The sequence below is a fragment of the Capsaspora owczarzaki genome (assembly GCF_000151315.2).
Source record: "Capsaspora owczarzaki ATCC 30864 unplaced genomic scaffold supercont2.12, whole genome shotgun sequence".
Classification (NCBI taxonomy): domain Eukaryota; class Filasterea; order Ministeriida; family Capsasporidae; genus Capsaspora; species Capsaspora owczarzaki.
This window is the reverse complement of record NW_011887303.1, coordinates 846283-867102: the sequence shown is the minus strand read 5'-3', so window position 1 is coordinate 867102 and position 20820 is coordinate 846283. Positions and strand designations below refer to the sequence as shown.

Below are 20820 nucleotides of genomic sequence, written 5' to 3'. Positions count from 1 at the left end.
AGGTTTGAAAATTCAAAATCAATACAACATTTTTAAAGTTGATCAAAGTTAAAATGTTGCTACAGAACAACTCAGACAATCAACAACAAACAACGAAACGCGGCAACAAATGACAAAATGAACAGTGCCAGTGCGTTACGCTTGTTCGTGGCCACTACTTGTAGCGAGGAGTGACTGAAGGAGTGACTGAAAACAAACAGAACAACTCAGACAATCAACAACAAACAACGAAACGCGGCAACAAATGACAAAATGAACAGTGCCAGTGTGTTACGCTTGTTCGTGGCCACTACTTGTAGCGAGGAGTGACTGAAGGAGTGACTGAGCACTGAGTTGCTTTGAGCTTAGTCGAGTTTTGTTTGTTTGTTTGTTTGTCGTTCCTGTTCAGTTTTCCTGATGGCAACGAAGGCACCCTCGGGTACTCCTGCCTCAACTCCAGTGCGTGCTGCAAGGACTACCACGCCAGAGACAGAGATCAGTGACAGGTCCAGGATCGCCGACGCAAGGAACGAGGACGGCCCTCAGATCGAGGCGCCCGTTCAAGCTACCACTGCTGAGGCCACGCCTGCCACTCCTGCCACTCCCGCCACTCCTGCTGAGAAACAGCAAGAGACGCTGGTTAAGGGCTACAATTTCCGTGCTCGCAAACCCAGGCAGACGGGCTCAACCTCCCGTGGCGTGACCACCAAGCGTCTTGCTTCTGAAATGGCCGAGGACAAGCAGCAGACCGCAACGCCCAAGAAGTCGCGTCAAACGGATGCTGACGACGATGACGACGACACGAATGACTCTGACTACAGTGAGGACGACAACAAGAAGAATCGCAAAAAGAAGGTCACCAGGAAGCAGACGATTGCTCAAACACCAGTCGCTCATGAGCGGGCGCCGCGTCGTATCTTGTCGCAAAGCTCCCGCAACGTTCGCTTGGACCACAACATGCTGTACGCAGAGTGTTTGACTGGTGACGGTCGTGACTGGAAAGAATCCTGCTTGAATCTTGACGAGAGTATCGAGAACATTGACGGGACTCTGATGGCAGGCGTCAACTTCAGCCTCACGTCCCGCAACATCCGCATTGAAGGGTCACTTCTTCGGTGTGAGAGTCAGCGTCGGCATGGCCGTTGGCGCCAGGCGTCGGCTGATCTTGATGAATATGTTGCCAACGAGGACGGCAACTTGACGAGTATCGTTGCACGCGCTTGGTAGTGGATGCAGCTTGTTGCCATGCCACACAGCTTGCCTCACAGATTGCCTCACAGCTTGCTATATAGCTTGCTCCACAGGAGCTCTCGTAACTTGTAAACGGCCCTTCGGTTCTTGCTGTTGTTTGTTTGTCCTCACAAAATACAAAATGTTGTAAATCTAGCACGTTGGTGACGGAACAGTCAGCGTTTGCTCGAAATTGGCAAGTATATATTCATACACGTATGTATTCAAACAATCGGGTGGAGCTCAGTCGCATTCTCTGACATTCTCAGAAATCCCAACAACAACAACAATGCTGCTGATCGGATTGACTGGCGGCATTGCGACTGGCAAGAGCACCGTCTCCAAGATGCTGCAGGACGAGTTGAAGATTCCTGTCATTGACGCAGACCTCATTGCGCGACAAGGTGAGCGAGCCAAGTGAGAGCTGTGAGAGATTGAGAGACTGGTCATCACGAACTCACTCCGCTGCTGCTGCTGCTGCTGCGTTGCTTTTTTTGTCAGTGGTCGAGCCGGGAAAGCCAGCGTACAAGCAGATTGTTCAGATCTTTGGCCGGGAAATCCTGCTGCCTGATCAGACCATCAACCGGGACGCGCTGGGCAAGCTCATCTTCAACGACGCAGACAAGCGACGGCAGCTCAACGGAGCTGTCCATCCCGCTGTCTTCCGGGAAATGTTCAGGCAGATTCTCAAGTGTTACATTCGAGGTACGATTGGCGGTCGCGCGACGACGACGGTTTGTTGGAATTGCGAGCGCTCGAACATCGAACATCGGTGGATGTCTGGCTCACCGACCACCCCGTTTTGTACATCTGATTTGGACCATGGTCTGTTTGAAATCGCTGCCCGTGGTGTCGCTTGGTATTCTACGTCGGCGGGAACAAAAACCACAATGAGCAGGAGAGCGCATTGCAGTGTTGGACGTCCCGCTGCTCTTTGAAGGCGGCCAATTGCTTCGCTATCTGCGACGCGTGGTTGTCGTCTACTGCGACGAACAGGCCGAGCTGCAGCGACTGATGGCTCGCAATTCCATGAGCGAGGCGGACGCACGGAGTCGCATGAATGCGCAAATGTCGATTGAGGAGAAGCGCCGACGAGCAGATATTGTCATTGACAACTCGGGCAGTCTCGAAGCCACGCGCAACCAGGTTCGGGCAGTGTTTGCAGAGCTGCAGACGCTCTGGACAATTCCTTCGCCCGCTGTTCTAGCAGCAAGTGCCGTTGCGGTCGCAAGTGGGTGGTACTATTTTTCGCGCGATGCCCGCTGAGCGCAAAGTCGGCTTCTTTGGACGGCTGTGGAGCTACTATCTGTCATGCCTCTTGGCTCTGGCATGATTTGGGTTTTCAAAATAATGGAGGCTCACGACGCGACGCGACGCTGATGGTGGGAGCGACCAAATCGTGCTTTGAATGTCGCTGTGCTGGACTTTGGATGTCGCTGCTCCGCTGCCGTGTCACCATAACTATGTACTATATTCTTATTCAATGCTCCTTTGTCGGTTTCAACCCTCCTCCATGCTGCATGGCTGGTTAACGCTCGGTCTCTCTGTCTTTGCTTCCAATCGCACCAACCCTAACCAACGCCCTCACCCTCCTACCTCCCATATTTATAGTGTGCCAAGTTGTATTTCAGTCCGAGCTCACTCTTCATAAAACCTCAAACCCACTTCCACTTCCAGTCACAATGCCTCGCCGCTCTGCTCCCGCCGCCAAGGCCGCTCCCGTCCGCACTGCCGCCCCTGCGCCTGCCCGCACTGCCGCGCCTGCCCCCGTCGCTGCTGCCCCGCACCACCCCGCGCCCGTCCAGCACCACGCACCCATGCCCATGCAGCCCCAGCCCCAGCAGCCCGGCCTCTTTGCCCAGATGGCCACGACTGCCGCCGGTGTCGCTGTCGGTTCCGCCGTTGTACGTCTCTCTCTCTCTCTCTCTCTCTCCCTCTCTCCTTCCTCCCACCCGCTGTGTTTGAGATTGATGCAAGAACACGCTCTGGTCGAGTGCGGAAGTCAAGTGCAGAAGAGCGGAACAATAGCAAATGCAGCATCAAAAACCGCCAAGACGATCGAGATCCTTCCTTTTTTTTTTTTTTTTTTTTTTTTGTATGGGATTTCCATTGAGTTTTTTTTTTTTTTTTCTATGGGCTCTGCATTGGAAACGCAATCTCCCTCCCCCCTTCTTTGACTTCTCCTTGCGCTGTTGCTTTCAATGCTGAAGTACTGAGTTTCCTTGCTCCTTTGTTTTGCTTGCTTTCGCCAGGGACACACCATCGGCCACGCCGTCACTGGCATGTTCGGCGGCTCGTCGTCGAGCCAGCCCGCTGCTGCCGAGGCCGCACCTGCACCCGTGGCACAACAAGCGCCCATGTACAACAACAACAACAACTCGCAGGTGTGCTCGTACGAGCTCCAGCAGTTCCTCGACTGCATCAAGACCCACGATCGCGACATTGGCCTCTGCTCGGGCTACTCTGACGTCCTCAAGCAATGCAAGGTCTCCTATGGCATCAACTAAGGAAGCACACCCTACAAGAAGGTGAATTTTGGTGCAGGCGCTTTTGACAGCTTTGCCATACTCGTCACTGGAGGGGTTTTCAACCATGGTTTAGCAACATTTCTGTTTTGTCTGTCTTGCTCCACGTTTTGTTCTTGATGGACCGTGTGGGCTGGTTGCTGATTGCTTGTAATTTCTCATTGTTGCTTGTGTGCTGATGTTTGTTTGGAGCGATTCGTGTGTGTGTGTTTTATCATGGCTTAAAAAATATGAACAATAGTATTTCCCATCTTTGCTTTTTCCAATCGCTCCCTCTCATCATCCTCAAGCTCGATGCCACTCAAACCCATCGTGTATATTATTGCTGTTGCATTATTGTGCTCACTCTCCATTTCCCCCCCCCCCTCCGCTTGACTCAAAGAATGAGCGCTGCCGACGCCGACATGGTCGCGCAGCTGAGTCTGCTGGAGATTGCCAACCTTCTCCTCGCCAAGTACGTGACTCTACATCCAACCGTCTGTTCCACGCTGAGACGTCACTGCTTGGCTGTTGAAGTGCAGTGAGAGCGCGTCGTTGGACGTCGAACTGTTGCCAATCGAATCGAGTGGTCTTCCGCACAACGCAGCCAATCCCCACGCCTCTTTCGACGCCGTTGCTCTACTCAGAGTGTGATCACAAGCCAAGCCACCTTTGTGACTTGTGCCCCACGGTCTTCGCCGGGCTCCAATCCAACAACAAAAGAACACCCTTTACTTTTTCTTTTTCTTTTTTCTTTTTCTTTTTTTCTTTTTCATTCAAGCTTCTCTCGATCCAGCTAGTTCCTCCCTCCAGCGCAGTGATCTCAGCCGCCTTCCCTGCCATTGCGTGCTTCATCTCTCATCTTCACTCACTCACTCACCCATGGCTTTGCTCTTCACTCTGGGGGGTTGGGGCTGTCTGTCTGTCTGTCTGCGTGGCCAATTTCTCGCTCACTTTTTTTTTTTTTTTTTTTTTGACTTCCCATTGCTATTGCTATTGCATTTTTTTTTTTTTTTTTTTTTTTTTTTGCTGCAGGCTGCTGTCGTACGTCCCTTCGCTGCCATCGCACGGACCCATCTTCGAGCTGCTCCACCATGCGTTCTACGAGGTAAAGCATCGCGCCCCTTTTGTGTTTCAATGTCCCTTTCGACAGCCGGACGACTGAGCTGAGGATTGGATTGGAGCGGGATTTCGTGAGGACGTGGCCGGTTTTTTTGTTGTTGGTTTTTATCATTGTTGGATCAATCTTGATCCAGTGATTCTGATCTCTGGATCTCTGACATGTGTGTGTACTGCGTTGTGCCGTGATACCAAACAGGCTCCGGCATACCATCTCATTCTTGAGGGTCTGTTGGTATTATCCATCCTGTGGCTCGTCGTTCGCAAGTCGGACAAGTCCAAGGACAAGGGGCCCAAGCTCACTGCCAAGGTACCCGACAGTTTAGAGGGGACGTGGGAGGAGGAGGGGGAGGGTGCGTGTGACACTCGCGCTCATTTCTTGCTGGCTTGGAATCGACAGGAGGTGGAAGAGATTATCGCAGAGTGGCAACCCGAACCGCTTGTGCCCGTGAGCGGCCCTGAACCAGTCGTCGTCCCTGTTGTTCAAGGGTATGTTGCGACTTTATGTCTCTCTCTCTGTCTGGCATGTTCACTATTCCTGTGATTTCAGCACTTTGTGCTCATTCTCCTTGTTTGATGACATTTGCCATTTGTTTTCTTTTCTTTCGTTTTCTTTTTTGAAAGTCCCGCTGCTGCCTTTGTCCAGATCGACGGCCAGAAAAAGATCAACCTTGCTTCGTTCAACTTTTTGAACTTTGTGGGCAACAAGAAGGTCGAGGATGCGGCTGTCACCTCGCTGAAAAAGTATGGCGTCGGATCATGCGGTCCACGCGGCTTTTACGGCACCATTGACGTCCACCTCGAATTGGAGAGCAAGCTGGCCAAGTTCACCCAAACGGAAGAAGCTGTGCTGTACTCGTACGCCTTCTCCACTGTCGCATCGGTCATCCCCGCCTATTCCAAGCGTGGCGACATTTTGTTTGTTGATGAGGCCATCTCCTTCCCCCTCGCGCAGGGTGTTCTCGCCTCGCGCAGCACCGTCAAGTATTTCAAGCACAACGACATGGCCGATCTCGAGCGTCTTTTGATTGAGCAGCAGCGCGAGGATGCCAAGGTTTGTGACCGCTTTGTGGTTTTGTTTGGGGGGGACCTTTTGAAGTCTGTTGCCTCTCTTGCAATTACTTAATTGGTTTGCTCATTGGTTGAAACTTGCGTAGCTTGCCAAGAAGGCCAAGCTTTCTCGTCGCTTTGTGGTTGTGGAGGGCCTCTATGCCAACACTGCCGAGATTGCTCCTCTCAAGCGCCTTGTCGAGCTCAAATGGCAGTACAAGGTCCGCATTATGCTCGACGAGACGTTCTCTTTTGGCGTCCTCGGCGATCATGGCCGTGGCATTACTGAGCACTTTGGCATTTCGGTACGTTCTTTCGCTTGCTTTTTTTGTAAAAAAAAAAAACCCTGATTTTGCTCGATCGCTCATGCCTCCTCTGTTGCCTGATTTTCTTTCTTCCTGCCTTCTTCTGCGTCAGCCCGAGGACATTGATATCATGACCTCCTCTCTCGAACACGCTGTCGGCTCGATTGGTGGCTTCTCGTACGGCAAGACATTCGTCATGGACCACCAGCGTCTCTCGTCGCAGGGCTACTGCTTCTCGGCCTCGCTTCCTCCGCTCCTTGCTTCGGCAGCGTTGTGCGCTTTGGAAGCAATGGAAAAGTCGCCCGACATGTTCACCACCCTCCGCTCTCGCTCCAAGGCCATTCACGCCAAGCTCTCGACGGCGCTTGGACGCCATCTCGTCGTCAGCGGCGATGCTAGCGCACCCATGAAGTTCCTCACTGTCAAGCAGACCAAGGGACGAGCTGCCGACGAGGCGCTGCTCGATTTGATTGTTTCCAAGGTATGTTTCGTTTTTGCTTGGCTTGGCATGGCTTGGCTTGTGCATACAGTCGTTTGTTTTAAGGGCGCTTTGCTCATCCTGTTTACTCTCTGTTGTTCAATAGGCGAACGACAAGAATGTCGTCCTTACCCGTGCCCGCTACATTGAGGACTATGAGCGAGTCCAGCGACCTCCGGCAATCCGCATTGCACTCAATATCGGCCACTCTGAAGGCGAGGTTGAGAATGCCATCCGAGATATTGCCGCTGCTGCCGACGAAGCTGCCAAGGCGCACTCCAGCTAATTAACATCCTCGTTTTCCACCGCTTTTTTTTCTTTGTTTTCCTCCGTTGGTTGATTGTGTGCGATGTATCGTTGCTTGTGGATTTTCTTGTTATACTGTCGTGTAATTGGAGATCTTCACTACAATCGCAATCCGAGCAGAGCTGCTCAGTCTAACATTGTATTGCTGCTTCAGTCATGCCGGGTGCCGCTCGCCGAACTCGAGCGACTGCGCGGCTCGACGACGACGACGACGACGACGACATTGTTGCGCCATCCAAGTCGATTGCCGTCAAGACCGAGAAGAAGAAGGACGCCAGCGTCGATGACAAGAAGCTCGTCCAGAGCAAGATTGCGTTCCAAGCCAACGGTGCTGCTTCAACTGATTCGACGGCTACTGCGACTGCCCCTGCTGCTGGTGGTGCTTCGGCAATCAAGCAGGAAGCATCCGTGCACGCTGACAAGAAACCTCGGCTGGGGTTGCGCTTTGTGATTGAACGATGGTAAAAGCTGCACGGCTTCGCGCTCAATGATGGATGAACACTTGTTGGTCCAGTATCACGCTCACTCGAGCTCCAATGTTGCGTTTCCATCTAGCAATTCCTGACGAACGTACGCGTCGCGGGCCAACGGGCTGCGCGACACACTTCAGGAGGTAGGGCCTTATTTGTGTTTCGTCGTAACGATTGTAACAAGGATTGGTTGCGCAGAAAATTTTGACTCGCACAAATCTCTCGACGCAGGCTTTCCCGGATGCTGAAATTCTCATCAATCCGAACAAACCGCGACGTGGCAGCTTTGAGTGCACAATGCAGCTGGGCGGCGCAGGTAACTCTTCAGACCACGTTTACACGCCCACCGAAACCAAACCGTGGTCGCCTTGCGTGGGTGCGTTGGCATGATAACTCAAAAACTGCGTCTCACTGGTCTTCCGATAGAATCGCTTGTGTGGACTGGCGTCAAGCGCGGACCGCCGCGCAACGACAAGTTCCCGGACGGCGCCAAGCTGGTCGCGGACATTCGCCAGCTCATACAGTAGTGCTGAATCCACGAGGCCTTGTTTTTGCCGTAGTGATGACGATGAGCAGGAAGCACGCATCTTGGAACTGTGTGACGGGTGGTTTGTGAGCGATCGAAAAAAAAAGAGCCGAAAACAGCCAAACTCACAATGATGAAAGCAGCCATCGTTCCTTACAAAATCAAACATTGCCACCTTCATTCCTTGTCGGTAGCGGGACTGGCATTGCTGGATGTATCACATGCACTCGCTTGTTGAAAGTCGTTTCTCCTGACGATCTCAGCAAGCGCAGAGTGTATTTGTGGAGTCGAGTTTGTTTGCGGTTTTTGGTGTCGCGTTTCGTCTCGCTCGCAGACACTCGCTCGCTGTTTGTTTTTGGGTTGTTGTGTTGATGCTCTTGGCTCTCGTTGTTGCGGTTTGTGATGGTGAAATGTCAAAGCCTCGTGAAACTATTTTCAACTTTGCACAGTTGCTCGCATTCTCAACAATGCACTTTGCGGAGCCTGCTTCCAATTCGGACTATTTCTCGAGTTTGCTTTTGTTTTTTCGATGGTAAATTTCGGACGGCACTGGTCTCGCGGGACTCTTTCAAGGCTGGAAATGGAGGAAACTTTTGCAGAAAACAAAAACTCTTCACCGTCTCTTGTGCTCGCGCCACCTCGCGCCCCAGTGCGGCACTGGCGTAATGTCGAAAACAGCACAACGAGCTGCATGGTTGCCTGAGGCAACGACAGCAGAGATGTGCATAAGACTAAATTTGGTCAGCGCCCTTTTTTGGGGAAATGTCTGTTTTTGGGGGTTTGTCAAAACAAAAAATTAAAACAATGCTCAGAAAGATTCGCTGCATGCCATGGGGCGCTTTCATGATCATAGGTGGGATGGCCAGCACGGAGAACTTCATGAAAGAGTGCTTCTAAAGTACGCGGCGTTGCAGGTCGCTGGTCGCATTGTCATCTTGACAACATCACGGATTTTTTTTTTTTGTTTTTTTGTTCGCTTTCTCTCGAGTTGATTGCTGTTGGTCGATGGGAGTAGGAATGGGTTTGCGCACAAATGTGAACAGCAACAGTTGAGCAACAGCTAATCGCAACCCTGCAATCAAGCAGGAAAAAACACAAACCAGAAAAAGAAAAGAAAAAAAAAAACACGTCAAAATCTAAGCAGACCGTGAAAGCAAGTCCCTTGGGGCTGCCTTTTATCAAGGTTGGACAGCAGAATGCAAACACACGATAGCAACAAGTCAAGCGCAGATAGTAGCGAGCACAAAGGAAGCCATGGAGCGACACGCCAGCCCAGAAGCTCGAAGCCGAAAAGTCAAAGAAAACATTGCTCCTTGTTTCCACGCAGCGAATCGTATCAGTGCTCAAATGCCCTTGATCTGTTGGTCAATCCACTTGTCAAGCTGATCTTCACCCAAGCCTTGCAGCTGCTTCTTGAGTGCGGCTTTGTCACGAGTCAAGAGAAGCGCAGTGAGTCGAGCTGCCGCTCGAACGTCCTGAGCATCGTTAATGAGCTGCTGAGCCTCGTTGAGCGCCGATGCCACGCCACATCCTCCGAAAAAGTCGATTACGATCGCAACGCCTTGGGCTTTTGCGCGACGTTTAGCAATGCGGACAGCCAGCCGTTGGGCGATGCGTTTCTCGATATCGGCCATCTGAATTTCGTGCGACTGGCTCAACTTGGACAAAGTAAACTAATCTCAACCCAAATTAGGGCGGGGAAAACCTTCGTCAGGGTTTAGCTGAGGTGCTCAGGGGCTACTGTGGGTGCTTTATTTGCGCAACCTTTGAGAGAGTGAATGTGAACGAACAACTTGAATTCAATAATAAAAGTTTTAAGCTGCGTGAAGTCCAGAAGTGGCTCGCAAAAAAATTGGAGGGGAAAAGGCCGGTGTTACGACCTTACCCGGAACATAACCCGTATCACTACTAAAGTATGCTAGAATAGAATGCGGAAGTATCGTGTACTAAGAATATAGTGAAGAATGAGGGGAAGCCTAACTAGGCTGAGCCTAGTTCGTAACAGCCGGCCTGTCGCAGTCGCAACTTGCGCATCGTCAGGAAGCTCTGAGAGTTGGGTGGGTTTAAACCTTTTAATTTGAAAAGCGAGTTGATTTTGGAACGTGAGGTGGCCCGAAGTATCAGCTGGCTTCGATTCAGTCTTTGTTGGAAAATCCAGACGAATGCTGGATCAAATTCTGCGCGACCTCACCCACAATGTCAAGTTTGCGTCTTGGGAGCTCTCGTAAGAAAAACACACATTTTATTGCCAATTGTGACAGCGCATGCTGACGGGAATCGGAGACAGTTTGAACCACGAGCTGATTGGGGACGATGAAGCAAAGGCGATCGCCGAGGCACTCAAGGTGAACACGACCGTGACTACGCTCAAGTAAGGCATCCATCTCTCTATCCCGACCTGATACATGTGTGAGCGGGTGATTTCCGCAAGAGTGGTCGCTGACGGAGGAGCAACAGGATGGACGAGAATCAGATTGGCGCTGTTGGAGCGCACGCGATTGCTGACGCGCTCAAAGTGAACACGACACTGACTTGGCTCAAGTAAGGCATCTCACTTTGACTGATGCGTGTGAGTGGATGATCCGCAGAGGACGGTAAGAATGGCTCACTGATGGAGGGATGGACAGTCTGCAAGAGAATCAAATTGGCAATGCTGGCGCGCAGGCGATTGCTGCGACACTCAAAGTGAACACGACGCTGACGGAGCTTTCGTAAGGCACTTCACTTTGACTGAAGCATGTGAGCGAGTGATTCCAGCAACGAGCGCTCACGGATGGTTTGGGATTGAACAGTCTGGGTCAGAATCAGATTGGCCAGGTGGGCGCGCAGGCGATTGCTGAGGGACTGAGAGTCAACACGACACTGACTTCGCTCGAGTAAGACGCTTCACGTTGTGAGGGCGTAGTTTTCAGCCAGAGGGCATTCGACGGGGCTCACTGATGGAGAGGGGACGGACAGTCTGGGGGAGAGTCCGATTGGCGTTGCTGGCGTGAACGCGATTGCCGAAGCACTCAAAGTGAACACGACGCTGAAAAAGTTCGGGTAAAGCATTGATGCTTGCAAGTGGGTGATTTGTTTTCTAGCCGAGGGCGCTTACTGAAGGGACAGTCTGTGGAGGAGTCAGATTGACGATGCTGGAGCACAGGCGATTGCTGCGACGCTCAAGGTGAACAAGACGCTGACGACGCTATTGTACGGCATCCTGTTTTGACTGATGCATGTGAGAAGCGGGGTTACAGCAGAGAGCATTCCGAGTGGCTCATTGATGAAGAGGACGGACAGTCTGGAAGAGAATCAGTTTAGCGATGCTGGAGCGCAAGCCATTGCAGAAGCACTCAAAGTCAACACAGCGCTGACTGTACTCGGGTAAGGCATCTCATGACTCTCGACTTCAGAACGTTCACTGATGAAGGGGGACGGACAGTCTGAATGTGAATCGAATCGGTAGTCGTGGGGCTCAGGCGCTTGCCGAGGCACTCAAAGTGAACAAGAGGTTGAGTGTGCTCATGTAAGTTATTTGTGCTTGTGAGTGGATGGTTTCAGATGGCATTGAGAGTGGCTCACTGATGGAGGAGGAGATTTGGACAGTCTGAGTGAAAATCTGATTGGCGATGCTGGAGCACAGGCGATTGCTGAGGCTCTCAAAGTGAACACGACGCTCACTGCTCTCCAGTAAGATGTTGTGCGCTTTGCTCGTCTCGGCCATTGAGCCAGGGTCAGCCATTACCTTGCCTCGATGTCACCTTGCTCACCCTTGACGAAATAGCTTGTCGTATAATTGCATTAGCGATGTTGCTGTTCAAGCGATCGAAGAGGTACGCAGAGCAAACAGCACGACGTCGGTCTAGTAAGTCGTTCTTGCACGTGAGAGACAATTCCTGCTCATGCAGTGCTTCCTCCGAACTGGCATGTGTGTGCTCCGGCTGACTGGTTTGGTTGCTTGCTGTTTGTTTGTCGCGCAGCATGCTCCACCAGATAAACCCTCTTTCTTTTTCTTTGCCTCCCCGAGCAGCAATGGCAACAGACCTGGAGCTCGTGTTTAGCGTGCTGATCAGCGGTCCGGAATTGAATCATCCGTCTGCGTCTCTACCAATGCTACCAGTCGAGCTTGCCGAGCGTATTATGGACGAGGCGCACTACTGGCAAGGTGTGCAGCATACCAAGCGAGACTACTTTGAGGAGGATAATCTGGAAGTCTCGGTGCCTTTGAGCACGAGTGGAACTTCAATCCGGGTGAAGGCGATTCAAGTGCTTCGTGACTGGCAGACACAGCCCTTCGTCGTTGGCGATGTTGCTTTTGATGTGGTTGTCCGAGATGCGCAAGGTGCTGTTCAATCCGAAGCGGCTGTGAGACCTACCTTTGTTGATACCGTTCAGCTTGTGACAATCTGGCCTGCGAATCTTCCCATCATCCGACAAATGCGCGAGGGTTGGCAAGTTCAAGTGCGACCCAGCTCCTCCTTGTCCCACCGAGTGCGATACGAGTCGCTCTATGTCGGATACGAGGGGATTTTAGCGACCAATCTCCAGAGCACATTTTGAGGCGTGTTCTACACGTTGGCAAAGAGCATTACGAACGGAAATAAACCAAAATCACTCAAAGTCCATGCCAAAGCTGCCCTGATTTTGCTATGGCTTGTCTGCAAAGTGCAGTCAGCAGCATTGCCTCACCAAAAAACACACACACACACACAAGTCCTTTGGGAGCAGCGCCAAGCATAGTTGACTGCTTTCTTTCAAACACCCTGAGACTGCAGTGACCGGTCGCGTGCACGCATGGAAACCCCTTTGTTTGTTTGTGGGTGGGACTCCAAGAATAGCATGCCACTTGTGTCGAAAACCACCGCAAACTTTTACGTCACAGAACTGTTTGAGACGTCGAGCGTGACGCAGCAGCAGAGCGGTTTGCGTCCCTCCGTCCCTCACTCCTTCTCCAATTCCCAATCCCTCTGACCTTGGATGTATTGTTGTTGCCCTTGGTCAATGTCATTCCAGTCGACGACGCGTGTATGGATGCTGGGGAACAGCTCGCTCGCGTTTCGATTGGCAACCAAAAACCAAAACAATCAACTTTTTTTTTTCAGTCTTTTTTTTTTTTTTTTTTTTTTTTTTCCTTTGCTTTTCTTCGTCCTTCGCTTGTGCTGCCTCGTCGCCTGTCTTCTCTCGCAGCACACCACCAAGCCATCTTCCGTGACTATTTTCTCTTTCTCTCTTTTTCTCTTCCTTGTCGAGCAGCACACCCGCTCCACACAAAACAAAGATGAGCTCCACGTCGTCGCTCCACAAGCTGGATGGCGGCAATGGCAGCTCTGCATCGCCGCTGTCGTCGACGCCCTCGTCCGCATCGATGCTGCCCTGGTCGGACCAGTTCAACCACAACTACATCACCGACCGCGGCGTCTTTGCTCTCAAAGAGCACAAGTACAAGTGAGTTTTTGAAACACAAAGCTGTTTTTTTTTTTTTTTTTGGTTTTTTGTTTTTCAGCGAAATAGAGCGACAAGAGACAGAGACACTGACAGAGACAGAGACAGAGTCGGGCACTCGTCCTACCATCAGTAGTGCTGCTGTTCATGATGCAGCGAAGCAGAGCAAAAGAAAGCAAAGCAAACGAGCACCAACGTTTTTTTTTTTTTCTTTCTTTCTTTTTTTTTTTTTTTTTTTTTTTCTTCCATGCGTTTTGTATGGTTTTTTGTATTGTTGTGGCTGCGTATTTAATTTTTTATTATTTTTTATTTTATTATTTTTTATTATTTTTTATTTTTTTTATTATTATTAGCATCCCACACTCTGCGCTTCTTTTGTCTTGTTCTTCTTCCTTCATTCTGCTGTTTGTATGGCGCTCTGCTGCTCAACTCTTCTTGCCTTCGACTCTCTCACTTTCTCTCTCTCTCTCTGTCGCGCTACCGCTCTCTGTCGCTCCAACTCGCGAGCTAGAACGCTCTCGTGGTCGACGTTGCAGTTTTGAGCTTTTTTTTTTTTTGTTCTTTGTGCTCTTTCTCCTTGCTCATTACGCTATTGAGGGGGAGGGGGGTTGTTGGCTGCTGGTGTTACTATCCAACGCTCTACCCCTTGCGTTGACGGGAGCGGAGTGGTGGCGAGTGCTGCAGCGAGGAGGGCACCGCGACCTGAAAGCAGCGTGCACCCATCGGCTCCTCCTCCTCGTCCTCCTCTTCCTGCCTCCTTCCTCGCTCTCTCTCTCTCGCTTAGCCCTCATTCTATTGAATGCGCTTGCTTGTGCTGTTCTTTGGGAACAATGGAGCCGACTCAGTTGAAAGCTCTTGTTGCCTTTTTTTTTTTTCTCTCTGTGCTACACTGCGCTCGTTCCAACCGTCTGTCCTACTCTCGACCTTGCCCACACGGAGTCTACTTTCACTCTCTTTTCTTGTCGTTTGCTTTGTTGACATCTTGAACCTGTTCATCTCACTCTGCCTCTCCTGCGCTTGCTTTTGCACTTTTTGTCTCTTTTTTTTTTTTTTTTTCCTTCTTTCTTCCCCGCCAGTGGCCGTGACTCGTCCATCCTTTACAACAAGGTGCTCCGCCCGCTCGCCATCCACCTCGTGGAACGCTATGTGCCAACGTGGGTCGCCCCGAACGTCCTCACGCTGGTCGGCCTCGCATTCACGATCGCTGGCTTTATTCCAATCTACAGCCACTGCCGCGCCATGTACGAGCCCGCGCCGACGTGGATGTACGTGTGGGCGGCGTTCTGCCTCTTTGCCTACCAAACGCTCGATAACATGGACGGCGTGCAGGCGCGCCGCACCGGTACCTCGTCTCCTTTTGGCCAGCTCCTCGATCACGGCTGCGACGCCCTTAACGCAACGATCGCCACCGCCACCTTTGCTGTTGTGTTGCAGCTGGGACACATGAACGCAATCCGTCTCATTTGCTGCACCTATGCCGTCTTCTTTATGACCACTTGGGACGAGTACTACACTGGCGAAATGCACTTGGCTGTGGTTAACGGCGCCGACGAAGGCATCACGGTCGTCTGGATGCTCTACCTCGCCACCGCAGTGATTGGCCCTGAAATGTGGGACGGCTTCTGGTACGAGGGCGCCAACGCTGGCGGACACATTGTTCTCTACGTGACGTTCGCCGGCGCCATCATTGCCTGCCTGGACGCCCTCCGCCGTGTCTACACGCGCTTCCGTCGTCAAGCGCAGCTGCCAATGCCCGCGCACATCCAGGGCGGCTTTTCCGGCGCGCTCCTGACCCTCTTCCCCGCTGCCTTCATCATTTTCATGGCCCTGTGGTGGATTTGCATCCCCGTTGCGAACGAATACTATGCGCCCAAGGGCAACCTCTACGTTCCATTCGGCGCGGTGGGCTTGCTCTTTGCCTTGACGGTCTGCAAGCTTATTCTCTCGCACATGTGCCGGATGCCCTACCCGGCCTTCCACCGTCCGCTCCTCCTGCTCTTCTTGCCATTGATCAACCGTCATCTCGGCGTCCGCTTCACCGGCGAGCCCTACTATGAGGAAGGCGTTGCTGGCGTTGTCACCCTCCTGCTCGCTCTTGCCGCCTTCGGCCACTATGTTTACTTTGCCACCCACCAAATAACGTCCGCGCTCCAAATCAATGTCTTGACTATTCCCCACGACAAGCCCGGGTCAGCGACGACCGTATAGTTGACCTTTCTGGTTTTTTTCTCTTGTAGCTTTCTTCTTTTCTTTTTTTTTTTTTTTTTTTTTTTTTGCTTGTTCCTATATTTGATCGATTCTTAAAAGCCCCCCCCCCGCCTCCTCCTCCTCCTCCTCCTCTTTGTCCCGTCCCTTTCTGTCGCTGTCCTGTTTCGTTTTTCTTGCCTTGTTTTGTTCTTGTTTGGTGTAGTTCCGCTCTGAACTGTGTTGATTTTTGCTTTTTCTGTTGCCAAGCATGATTTTTGTTATTTGTGTGTGGTTTTGTGTTTGTTGTTGTTATCCTTAACACGATTCTGTTGTGCAAATGCTGGTGATCAAAACCCCCATTCATGCCGATGAAACGAGAATGCAAAGGTCGAAACGAACCTTCATGTATTGCAGTTTAGTTTGTTGCATCAAATTAGCAGACACGGGGAAACGCAATACCCATCAGTCCGTCAAGTTGGATGGAGAATGATAAAAAGGGGGGGGGGATTCACAATCATGGGGAAAGAAAAAAAAAAAGGAAGAAAAAACAAACAACACAAGACACACAACGTTTACTTGGGGGCAAGGGCAGCAAGGTCGCTCAGGCACTTCTTAAGGTAGGCCGCGTCGTCTTCCTTCGACAAGCCCTGGTTGAGCAGGCTTTGCTCAAGGGCGTCAGCCAAATCGAGCTGCTCCTGGCGGCGGGCAGCCTGGACGACGGAAACAGCCAAGTCAAGGGACTTCTTGAGCTCGGCGGCAACGTTAGCGTACTGCTCACGAGCGCGGACCTCAGCGTCAACCTCGTTAAGCTGTTCGTTTGGAAGAAGAAGAAGAAAACAGGGGAGAGTGAGTTGATCCAATGTAAACAATCCAAAAAAAAACCAATAATAATAATAATCATAAACCGCTTCGCGTACGTTGTTCAAGAAGCCACGGAGATCCTGGACAAGATCGGTGGTGTTGAGGTATTGCTCGGCAGCCTTGCGGTCCTTGGCGAGCTTCTCGCGTTGGACGTCGCGGAACTGTTGGAGCGAGTTGACGGAGGCCTGGTAGTCCTGGTCGAGCATCTCGGCAACGGGCTGCTTGATGTTCTTGTAGATGAAGTAGGCGGCAAGACCGAACGAGCCGACCATGATGGTCTCGTGGTGCAGGATGATAATCTCCTTCGAGATGCCGACAGCAGCCAGACCCGAGGCGAGCAGCAGAGCGCCAGTGTTGCCGGTCTTCTCGCTGATCAGCTTGGCAAGGCCGCCCTTGCTGGGCTCCTCGGGCTTCTTGGGGGCCTCCGAGGCACCGAGCGCGCGGGCACCAGCGGCCTTTGACGAGAATGCTCGGGCAGAGGAAGCCGCTGCACGAGGAAGATGAGAGAGCGAGAGTGAGATACAGATGGATGGTCGTTGAATCAGCACAGCGATGCATCTCCCAGCAAATGGGAGGTAAAAAAAGACTGTGAGACTGCACTTGGAGTGGAAGAAGGTCGCGCTCACACCGCCATCAGCAGCAGCAACAGCAGCAACAGCAGCAGCAGCAGGACGATGCAGAAGGACAGAGATCGCAAAAAAAAAAAAAAAAAAAAGCGAGATCTCACGCTCGATCATCTCTCTCTCTGCTCTCGCTTGTTCGCTGTTCTCACTGCTGGCAACGCAGGAGGAAAGGTCAATGGTCGATGGACTTGCTGTCGATGGAAGGCACAAGTGCTGGCTGGCTGGCGATCAGCAACGATGAAAGAAAAACGAGGAAACAAAAAAAAAAAAAAAGTCCATGATAGGATAGGGGAAAAAAGCGTGTGGAGCTCCATTGAAAAAAAAAAAAAAAAAAAAGAGTCAAATCCAAAAACCACGCTCAACCGCAAACGGATCTCGCGAGGGACGGAGGGGAGAGAGAGAGAGAGCGAGGGACGGGGAGAGTGGCTGCCGGATGGGTGGGCAATTGGTTTGATCTGCCATCGGACGCGGGCGACGGCCCAGAGAGTTGAAGAGGACCTCTCCGGTTTTTTTTTCTTTTTATTGGATTTTTTTTTTCTTTACCAAGCAGAGGAAGGCGACGAGCGATCAACGAAGCCATTTGTGGATGAAAACGAAGAGTGGAATCTCAGACTTGAAAAAACAAACAGGAGAATTCTTAGAATGCAGTGTTGAAATAATGCAATAGCGGAATTGGGGGACTTGGCAGATGTGAAGTCGTTGATTTGGTCTGCTCTCACACTTGATACCTTCCAGTCGCTGTGCAATCAAACAGTCAAAGCTGGAGAAGATAACCATTCATTTTAACAACAAAACACCCCACAAAAATGCACATTTCGTGGCTTTTGCTTTTCTTTTCTTTTGACAACAAACTTTTTTCCCTGTGGCTTGCATGGGCCTTTTTTTTTTTTTTCTTGTTCACACATCGCAGAGTGCTGCTTTTGTCTTCTTTTTTTTTTGCTTCTAGTTGCCAACAATCTTGATCATGCAGCGCTTGAAATCGCCCGAAATATCGTCCGAAATCATCTTGGCGAGCGTCTTGTTGTACGTGCGCAAGAATTCCTCCTTGATCTGGACGAGATCGACCTCAGAGCGGGAAATGACGACGCGGATGAGGGTGGTCTCGTCGGTACCGGCGCCCTTCATCGACTTGTACAGCTGCTCGGCAAAGTACGCGGGGCGGTTGCGGATGGACTTGACAACGGCGAGCAGACCGTTCTTAATGTCGCCCGAGAACTCGCGCTCGATCGAGCGCTCGATGGCGTAGCCCGAGGTGCGCGGGTACTCGTCAAACACGGCGCGCAGATGCGCTGGGGAGCGCGCAGCGAGGATTTGGTTGAACTTGGACTCGTCCGTGCCCCACTTGCCCTCGCCGGCAGCGTAGAGAGCGGCAGCATCGGCACGAGCCTTGTCCATGTCGACGGTGGTCGACTCGTCGCGGGCAGCAGTGGCCATCGAGACGAGGAGGCGCTTAAAGTGGCCCGAGGTCTCCGACACGAGGTCCTTCTCGAGGTCGCGGTTGTGCATGGCCTTGTACTCGCGCTTGATCTCCTCAATCTCCTGGTTGGTGCGCGTGCACATGATCTCAATCAGGCAGTTCTCGTTGGTGCCGGCACCCTTCATGGCGTTGCGGAGCGACCAGGCGTCAAACTCGGCGCGGGTGCGCAAGAGCGCCAGAATGGCATTCTCAAAGTTGCCCGAGAGCTCGCTCTTGAGGTCCTTGATGAGATCCTTGCCGTACATTTGCTTGAAGGAAATCATGATGCGCTTGCGCTCGTGGGCGGCGCGGGCACCGAGAACGCCAATGATGGCGGCCTCGTCCGTGCCAAGGCCCTTCATGGCCTTGCGCAAAACCTCGGCATCCTTCTCGGGGTCAAAGCCAGGCGTGCGTGCGGCGATCGTGCCAGTGTACACTGGAGCGGCCGGGACGGCGGGAGCGGCAGCGACAGCAGCAGCGGCAGGCGCCGGAGCAGCGGCAGCAACAGGTGCGGGAGCCGGGGCTGCGGCCGGAGCAGGTGCGTACGACTGACCAGCCGGCTGGGGAGGGCCTTGCTGCTGGTAGCCCTGCTGAGGAGGCTGCTGGCCGTAGCCCTGCTGGGGCGGGTGCTGGCCGTAGCCTTGTTGAGGAGGCTGACCATAGCCTTGTTGGGGAGGCTGACCATAGCCCTGTTGGGGAGGCTGACCATAGCCCTGTTGCGGCGGAGGTGCGCCGTAGCCCTGTTGGGGAGGTGCGCCGTAGCCTTGCTGGGGAGGTGCGCCGTAGCCTTGCTGGGGAGGTGCGCCGTATCCCTGCGGCGGAGCACCATAACCCCCATAACCCTGAGGAGGGGCGCCATAGCCCTGAGGAGGTGCGCCATAGCCCTGCGGAGGTGCGCCGTAGCCTTGGGGCGGCGGAGTGCCATAGCCCTGCGGGGGACCACCGTACGGCATTGCCTGAAAATCGCAGCAACCAGAGCGTGATTTTGAACGCGGTGAGATTCTGCACAAGCATTTCAGACATTTCACACATACACACAGTTCGACCAATTTTGGTCGTCGAAATGCATCCAAAATCTTGGTTTTGACGTCACAGATTTGCGTCCTAAAACGGATTCGACTTCCATTTTGAGGTTGTTTTCGCTTTTTTTTTTCTTTTTTTTTCCTTTGCTTTTTGATTTTGTGCTTTTTCGTTCAGTTTCGCGCTGCAGTCAAATGACATGGAATGAAATGGATTGTCGCAAAGGACTGCAGGTTGCAACTGCTGCGCTTTGCACAACGGCATTGGCAGAAACAAAAAGCAAAACGGAACGAAACGAAATCATGGCAAAAAAAGAATCAAAAAAAAAAAAAGAAAGAAAGAAACGTTCAAGTGCGTTCAAGTGCGTTCGTGATGCTCGAGTCACTCAAACAACACCTCCTCCCTCGACCGCCCCCACTCATTGCTGCGTAAGACGAGCAGCAACACCAAAAAACGCGAAAAAGAGACGCTCAACGAACGCGATTGGAAACGAAAATCAAAACAGAAAGAAAAAGAATCAAATTTGTGTTTGAGCGTCGAAATTTGAAAAAAACAAGAAAAAAAAAAGAATCATAAATTTTCGAATCTTTCTTTGCTCGACTGTGAGCGGTACCTGAGGCATGGCGTTGGGGTCGAAGCCGCCCTGGGGTGGGTAGCCAAAGCCGCCCGACGGAGGGTAGCCAAAGTTGTTGTCTTGCGGTGGGTAGCCGCCTTGAGGGGGGTAGCCGGGCTGAAAAAGGGTGAATCAAGGAAAAAGTGGGGAATGTTGTCAGATCAAAATTTGAAGGGGAAAAGCAAAAAAACAGTTCACTGAAGAGTATCGTTGACGAGTTTAAAAGTCCTTACATAAGCCATTTTGTGGTGCTTTTGTTGTTTTTAAAAAAAAAATGAAGGACTGGAAAAAATTTGTTCTGTTTTGGAATCGCTATTTGAAAGCAACATTCATAAATTTGTGATCTGGCTGCTGTAGTCTCGCTCGCTCCAGAGCTGGGGCACGTGTTTTAGAGGCACGTCACTCCACACCATACAACTCGATGGCAACTGCCGCCTGGGAGCCAAGTAGGACAATGGGATCTCACACGAATTGCAAAAATGGACAAAATGTTGTCGTCACAAACCGCCGCGTGAACATGTGCTGGGTGAGGTCACCTACGCGGTTTTTTGTGTGCTTGGGAGATTCTGTGAACGCTGGTTCATAGACAACGAGTGCTGTGCCAGCGATCGCCAAGACAGAAACGGAAGAACGAGGAGCGAGCGATTTTGGTGTGTTCCTGCTCCCACC

At 51.8% G+C, this 20820-nt stretch overlaps 11 protein-coding genes across 11 annotated transcripts; 8 read left to right on the top strand and 3 right to left on the bottom strand.

The window, feature by feature from the left end:
• Positions 1 to 396: 396 nt before the first annotated feature.
• CAOG_06881 (hypothetical protein) lies at positions 397 to 1302 on the top strand (the record flags this gene model as incomplete). Its single annotated transcript, XM_004344452.1, has 2 exons — positions 397 to 1202; positions 1284 to 1302. The coding sequence occupies 2 exons, from the start codon at positions 397 to 399 to the stop codon at positions 1300 to 1302; spliced, it is 825 nt and encodes a 274-aa protein (XP_004344502.1).
• Positions 1303 to 1465: 163 nt separating this feature from the next.
• CAOG_06880 (dephospho-CoA kinase) lies at positions 1466 to 2699 on the top strand. Its single transcript, XM_004344451.2, has 3 exons — positions 1466 to 1613; positions 1711 to 1914; positions 2108 to 2699. The coding sequence occupies exons 1-3, from the start codon at positions 1499 to 1501 to the stop codon at positions 2473 to 2475; spliced, it is 687 nt and encodes a 228-aa protein (XP_004344501.1). The 5' UTR covers positions 1466 to 1498; the 3' UTR covers positions 2476 to 2699.
• Positions 2700 to 2848: 149 nt separating this feature from the next.
• Positions 2849 to 3984, top strand: CAOG_06879 (hypothetical protein). Its single transcript, XM_004344450.2, has 2 exons — positions 2849 to 3113; positions 3462 to 3984. Exons 1-2 carry the CDS (start codon positions 2892 to 2894, stop codon positions 3714 to 3716), a joined length of 477 nt encoding a protein of 158 aa, XP_004344500.1. The 5' UTR covers positions 2849 to 2891; the 3' UTR covers positions 3717 to 3984.
• A 107-nt stretch (positions 3985 to 4091) lies between these two features.
• On the top strand, positions 4092 to 7076 carry CAOG_06878 (serine palmitoyltransferase subunit 1). The gene is made up of 8 exons (XM_004344449.2): positions 4092 to 4188; positions 4749 to 4821; positions 5032 to 5142; positions 5233 to 5321; positions 5457 to 5886; positions 5990 to 6187; positions 6300 to 6668; positions 6772 to 7076. Exons 1-8 carry the CDS (start codon positions 4118 to 4120, stop codon positions 6949 to 6951), a joined length of 1521 nt encoding a protein of 506 aa, XP_004344499.1. The 5' UTR covers positions 4092 to 4117; the 3' UTR covers positions 6952 to 7076.
• Positions 7077 to 7127: 51 nt separating this feature from the next.
• On the top strand, positions 7128 to 7968 carry CAOG_06877 (hypothetical protein; the record flags this gene model as incomplete). The annotated part of the gene is made up of 4 exons (XM_004344448.1): positions 7128 to 7418; positions 7527 to 7541; positions 7673 to 7757; positions 7868 to 7968. 4 exons carry the CDS (start codon positions 7128 to 7130, stop codon positions 7966 to 7968), a joined length of 492 nt encoding a protein of 163 aa, XP_004344498.1.
• A 1249-nt stretch (positions 7969 to 9217) lies between these two features.
• CAOG_06876 (hypothetical protein) lies at positions 9218 to 9861 on the bottom strand (the record flags this gene model as incomplete). Its single annotated transcript, XM_004344447.2, has 2 exons — positions 9218 to 9640; positions 9853 to 9861. The coding sequence occupies 2 exons, from the start codon at positions 9859 to 9861 to the stop codon at positions 9311 to 9313; spliced, it is 339 nt and encodes a 112-aa protein (XP_004344497.1). The 3' UTR covers positions 9218 to 9310.
• A 268-nt stretch (positions 9862 to 10129) lies between these two features.
• On the top strand, positions 10130 to 11337 carry CAOG_06875 (hypothetical protein; the record flags this gene model as incomplete). Its single annotated transcript, XM_004344446.1, has 8 exons — positions 10130 to 10191; positions 10255 to 10338; positions 10425 to 10508; positions 10595 to 10678; positions 10760 to 10843; positions 10926 to 11009; positions 11076 to 11159; positions 11250 to 11337. The coding sequence occupies 8 exons, from the start codon at positions 10130 to 10132 to the stop codon at positions 11335 to 11337; spliced, it is 654 nt and encodes a 217-aa protein (XP_004344496.1).
• A 241-nt stretch (positions 11338 to 11578) lies between these two features.
• Positions 11579 to 12564, top strand: CAOG_06874 (hypothetical protein). The gene is made up of 3 exons (XM_004344445.2): positions 11579 to 11639; positions 11734 to 11814; positions 11930 to 12564. Exon 3 carries the CDS (start codon positions 11931 to 11933, stop codon positions 12507 to 12509), a length of 579 nt encoding a protein of 192 aa, XP_004344495.2. The 5' UTR covers positions 11579 to 11639; positions 11734 to 11814; position 11930; the 3' UTR covers positions 12510 to 12564.
• A 505-nt stretch (positions 12565 to 13069) lies between these two features.
• On the top strand, positions 13070 to 15869 carry CAOG_06873 (hypothetical protein). The gene is made up of 2 exons (XM_004344444.2): positions 13070 to 13394; positions 14468 to 15869. Exons 1-2 carry the CDS (start codon positions 13228 to 13230, stop codon positions 15597 to 15599), a joined length of 1299 nt encoding a protein of 432 aa, XP_004344494.2. The 5' UTR covers positions 13070 to 13227; the 3' UTR covers positions 15600 to 15869.
• Positions 15870 to 15952: 83 nt separating this feature from the next.
• On the bottom strand, positions 15953 to 17856 carry CAOG_09009 (hypothetical protein). Its single transcript, XM_011272394.1, has 3 exons — positions 17606 to 17856; positions 16496 to 16926; positions 15953 to 16387 (listed from the first exon to the last, which is right to left on the bottom strand). Exons 1-3 carry the CDS (start codon positions 17640 to 17642, stop codon positions 16151 to 16153), a joined length of 705 nt encoding a protein of 234 aa, XP_011270696.1. The 5' UTR covers positions 17643 to 17856; the 3' UTR covers positions 15953 to 16150.
• On the bottom strand, positions 17824 to 20444 carry CAOG_09008 (hypothetical protein). Its single transcript, XM_011272393.1, has 3 exons — positions 20385 to 20444; positions 20152 to 20268; positions 17824 to 19474 (listed from the first exon to the last, which is right to left on the bottom strand). The coding sequence occupies exons 1-3, from the start codon at positions 20391 to 20393 to the stop codon at positions 18005 to 18007; spliced, it is 1596 nt and encodes a 531-aa protein (XP_011270695.1). The 5' UTR covers positions 20394 to 20444; the 3' UTR covers positions 17824 to 18004.
• Between the last annotated feature and the right edge of the window lie 376 nt (positions 20445 to 20820).